Raw genomic sequence first — 5,015 nt, forward strand, 5'->3', positions numbered from 1 at the left:
TATAAGGTTAACATCCCCAGCGATGCATATTCGTCACAAATAAGTCCAGGGTTTAAATAATAATGCAATAATAAACTATGTCATAATAATAGATGCGTATTTGACGACCTGTTGCTTCATGTGAGGCCCACATTGGCTCAAAGGCTGAATAATATCAGTGACGATGAACGATCTTGGAACGGGTACAAGAACCTCTTTACCTCTGCCATAGGAGCCTTAAAAAAAAAGCTAGGTTTATAGCCAAAATGTTTCTAATGATGCATTTTCTTTTTTATCTTTTTTTTTTTCATTCAACTGAGAGAAACGCCCCACCCCAAAAAGTAAAAACACATTTGAATTGCTCTTTTATAAAATAGTAAGGAAAAATAATCGGCACCGACTCAAAGTACAAAGTTTCATTGCAAAAGAAAAGTGCACATGTGGAATAATGATGTTTTTTTTAGTCAGATGCTGCTATAAGCTGGTGTCGCTTTTAACATGTCCCTGTCCCGCTTTGCACCCTTTTTTTAATGTTCAATCTATTTCATTGTTTGTATCATGCTTTTGGATTACATAAATAAGGTTGCTTTTGATCTCCAACGCGGCGGTGTATTTAGAGCACAAAAGTCCTCTATCACGCTCGCTTTGTATCACGTTGGGCTGTCACCGAGAGTTGCAGCAAAAACTAGTGAGGACTCCAGAAGGGAGGGGGGGGGGCGTGCGCGTCCGGCGAGCAGCCACCTTGACCGACAGCCGCCGCGGCCAATCGGCTCGCTGAGCGCCTCTAAGCTCCGCCCCCCCCCGGGGTTTTCGGGGAAGGGAGGGCGGGCGGGCCGCCAGGGGGAGGGAGGGGGAGGAGGGTGGGGGGGGGGGCCTGAATGGATGACGTAGGGAGGCTGGCGCCAGCATGTCTGGGACTGGCGCGTTAGATCAACACAGCTGGGCCCGGATAGGACACACAGCTGGCCGGGCCCGCATTCCTCCACAACACAGGATTGTGAGAAAGGGGGAAAATAAGACCCAAATAGGAGCACAAGGACAGTGCTTTGATGAGCGAAGAAGAAGAAAAAAAAAAAAAAAGATATATATGCGTGTATAAATAAATACGTGAAATTATTGAAGGAGAAAAAAAAACAACAATTTAAAACAATGAGTGACCATGAGTGACCTGAGCCAGAGGACGTTAATAAACACTCTTCTTCTGTAATACTGTATATATAATATTGTTGTAAGCATTTTGTTTATCTATCTATCCATGTGATGACCTAGTGACCACTGTATGAGCAGACTTTACGCTCGACCCTTCCGACAGATGTAAGGCCAAAACGTTTGACGAAGGAAAGCCCGCACGCGCACAGACGTGCATATTATTGAATGATTGGGCGGCCGTCTCTTTGCCAACGTATTAATACGCTGTCGACCGTTCCACTGCGTCTTCAGCTTGACCTCTCCACCTGTGGCTGCGTGGGCACATCTGTGCGTTGGCCAAGAGGAACCGATGGAGAGACCTACAGGCGGTAAAACCGTGACGGGTTGAGTGTTGCACAGAAAACACGAGGCCGCGAAAAGCATTAAACATGCACACACACACACACACACACACAGACACAGGCGTATTTTGCGTCTTTTCCTGGATTAAAGGCCTCGTCTTTGCTCAGCTGGTGTGGAATGCACACAGAGCGTTTGTCACTCAGATGTGGAACCCAAAGGCTTATCCGCGTGTGATTTAAATATATCCAGTTGTACCAGATAGATAGGGTTAGGGTTGACTAATTACTTGACAAGCCCCTTTGGCACTTAAGCATAATTTCCTCATACTTTCATTTTTTTTTTTTTTTTAAACCCTCACTACCCCCACCACCCCCAGCCCGGCAGGCTCCCTCAGCCAATCGGCGGGCGAGCTCGGCGGGAACGCTTTACACTAGCCAATCGGTTAATTTGTGCGGGGGATCGGGGGGCGTGGCCACGCGAGCTGCGATATAAAGCGCTGGGCTCGGGGTCGGTGGTACTGTAGTACAGTGGCGGACGCACCGCGAGGATCCAACGCAACAACAACAACAACAACAACAACAGCAGCAGCAAACAAACAAACAAACAAACGAACGAACCATCGAACGAACGAGCCTGAACGATGAAAGCCATCAGCCCGGTCCGCTCGGTCAGGAGCTGCTACAAAGCCGTGTGCTGCATCTCGGAGCAGAGCCTCGCCATCGGCCGGAGTAAACCCGCGTCCGTGGAGGGCGACATGAACGACTGCTACTCGCGGCTGCGGGAGCTGGTGCCCAGCATCCCGCAGGACCAGGCGCTGAGCCAGGTGGAGATCCTGCAGCACGTCATCGACTACATCTTCGACCTCCAGATCGCGCTGGAGGCGGAGGCTGCGGCGGCGCCGGAGATGCTTCTGTCAATAAAGGTGAGGCGGCGAGGCGGGCGGGCGGGCGGGCTGGCTGGGGGTTTGGTAGCAGAAAACAACCGTGCGACTGACAGCAGGCTGTGTCCGTTAGTTTCTGAAGGAAAAATGGTGATGATAAAATAATTAGTCCGGATATTTAGTTTGATTTGATCGGAATCAGGCTTTCTCGTGCACGCACTCCTGCACATAAAATACATTTGACTCCGGTTGTCAGTGACCACATTGAAACGTGAAAAGAAGCAAGAAACTAAACACCGCTATATTGCTTTGGTTTTTCTTGAACTGAGTTTGATTTTTATTTCATGTTGTCCCTATTTTAACTTTTGAAATACACCGCACTTTTACGACTGCACGTGACAAATGGATATTTTTAAATCTTGAAAAAAAAAAAAGTGTCATAATTGGCATTTGCATGTCTCACATGGCTTCTCCTGTTCTGCATTTCCAGACTACAGACATTGCCCGTACTTTCTCCAAAGAAGAGGGGAGGTTATGCCATTAGGAGAGCGGACACACATCATGGTATGTATCGGTCTATTTATACTCTTATTCATGTTCATCCAGATGTGTGTGTGTGTGTGTGTGTGTGTGTGTGTGTGGCAATCACAAGACTCTGATGTCATAAAAACATGTCTCTGGCGCACACTTTCTTGCCGAATAATAACAGGCCGCCTAATTTGACTTGTGAAATTATAAACTATAATCATTAAAGTACTGATATGCGGGAGAAGCGGTGGTCCCCCCCCCCCCCCCCCTCCCGCACATGCACCATGCTGCCAATTAGACAGGCCAGAGAATGTGAAGCGGATTCATTGCTATCTACTTGGGGTTAATGAAAGTTCCACGCCAGGCGCCAGTCTGTCTGCTCCCTTTTCCAGGGAGGGAGGGAGTGAGAGCAAGAGAGAGAGAGAGAGAGAGAGAGAGAGAGATCTGACTTCACTTTTCTTCCTTTCTCTCCATGCAGGTGCAGGGAAACACATGTCTCCACTTCACTCCGGGCAAGAGGACAAGAGGGGCAGAAAGGGTGGGATAGGTATTTGAAGAGGGGGAGATGGAGAAGGAGGGGTTTGTGTGTGTGTGTGTGTGTGGGGGGGGGGGGGGGTGAGAGAAAGGAGAAGAAGAAGAAAAAGAGGAAAAGTAGTGTTTCCAGGATGATTGCGGATCAACAGTAGTGTACGCTCCGAAACAGGACTCATTCCTTGGCCACCGGACCGGCGGGTCAACACACCAAAGCTGAAAACACGACGTGGAATGGACGCGGTGTCTCCTACATTGTCCATTTTTGTTGTTTTTACATTCCAAAAAAACAAAAAAACAAAAAAAAAAAAAAAACTTTTTACAGGCTAATCCATCCCGGCCTCGTCCCTGTCTATGCCTTGTCTTAAACCCAGCTCACTTCCTAATTTAGTAGGCCTATTTGTACCCACCTCCCCCCAAACCACTTCAGCTGTTTTCTAATGATTTGGATGGGTTGCAAATTGTTTATGAGGGTGTGTGCATATCTACCGTGGGTGGATGTGTGATACGTGCAGGTGGAGTTGAATTAGATGTCGGTATTCTTATCTCAATGGGTTTGTTAGTTGCCTTGGACAAATATCAGAACTCTATACTAGAGTTAATTTGTAAATGTTTGTAGGGATTTGGTGATTTCTGCAGACAATGTGCTGTGAGTTTCATAAACTCTTTATTATGAACGTTTGCTTTGTATGTAAGTTCTTATGTATTGAAATAAAAAAAGTTCTTTAACATTTGGCTGTCTTTCCACATATTGATTTTCTAGAATTTTTTTGTTTTTGAGTGTCGATAACAAGAAATGCTGATACAACAGGTTTTTTGTTTTTCTTTTAAGAATCTTGAGGTTCAGTGGGAGGAAGTCGCGCAAAGGGAGTTTCCTGTCAGTGCTTCTATTTTTCCATTGACGGTGCAAGTGTCAGGGTCCACAGTGCGACGTGTGCTCACATTCTACAGAGAATCAGTGTTCAGAGGTCATCAACTGAACACTGACGTCCAGCTTTACTCCTAATTGTTGTAGTGTTAAAATTATCACACAATACAGAATGGCTTATGGACTTAAAAAAAAAAAGACCAATCAACTTAGTTCAGCAATTTTCCAATTCCACTGATTAAATGTTAGGAGTATCATCTGGGCTAGGAAGCAACTGATCATATAACAGTGATTGTTATTTAAAATTTGAATTGTTTTAACAACTCAACCTTATATGTTTATATGGAATTGCAAGGATATACTCTATAAACATTTAGTAATAGAAGCCAAGCATACTCTCAGACAGTGCATCCTTTGTATCACCAGCTGGTAAAATAATGAAAAAATACTTTTTCATATATCTTATTTTAAACATACATTTGCTGTATATTGGTTAAGGCTTGTGCGAATCAGACCGTTGTAGATTACAGTATGAAACATTAAATGACATAGTGGCGCCATCTAGTGGTTACCATGGTGCTCCAGTCTTTAACGGGAAAAAGCTGTCACATGCTCTGTTGTACCCATAATAATAATAATAATAATAATAATAATAATAATAATAATAAAGAGCGGCATGATGCAGTGAACAGATAATTAGAAGGAAACAGATTAATAGGACTTAAACAGGGGTTTGTA

At 45.0% G+C, this 5,015-nt stretch overlaps 1 protein-coding gene across 1 annotated transcript; it reads left to right on the forward strand.

The window, feature by feature from the left end:
- The first annotated feature begins 2,001 nt into the window (after nucleotides 1-2,001).
- id3 (inhibitor of DNA binding 3) lies at nucleotides 2,002-3,444 on the forward strand. The gene is made up of 3 exons (XM_080012470.1): nucleotides 2,002-2,392; nucleotides 2,841-2,914; nucleotides 3,357-3,444. Exons 1-2 carry the CDS (start codon nucleotides 2,111-2,113, stop codon nucleotides 2,892-2,894), a joined length of 336 nt encoding a protein of 111 aa, XP_079868596.1. The 5' UTR covers nucleotides 2,002-2,110; the 3' UTR covers nucleotides 2,895-2,914; nucleotides 3,357-3,444.
- The last annotated feature ends 1,571 nt before the right edge of the window (nucleotides 3,445-5,015 follow it).

This window comes from Zeus faber (assembly GCF_960531495.2).
Source record: "Zeus faber genome assembly, chromosome: 13".
NCBI classification, from domain to species: domain Eukaryota; kingdom Metazoa; phylum Chordata; class Actinopteri; order Zeiformes; family Zeidae; genus Zeus; species Zeus faber.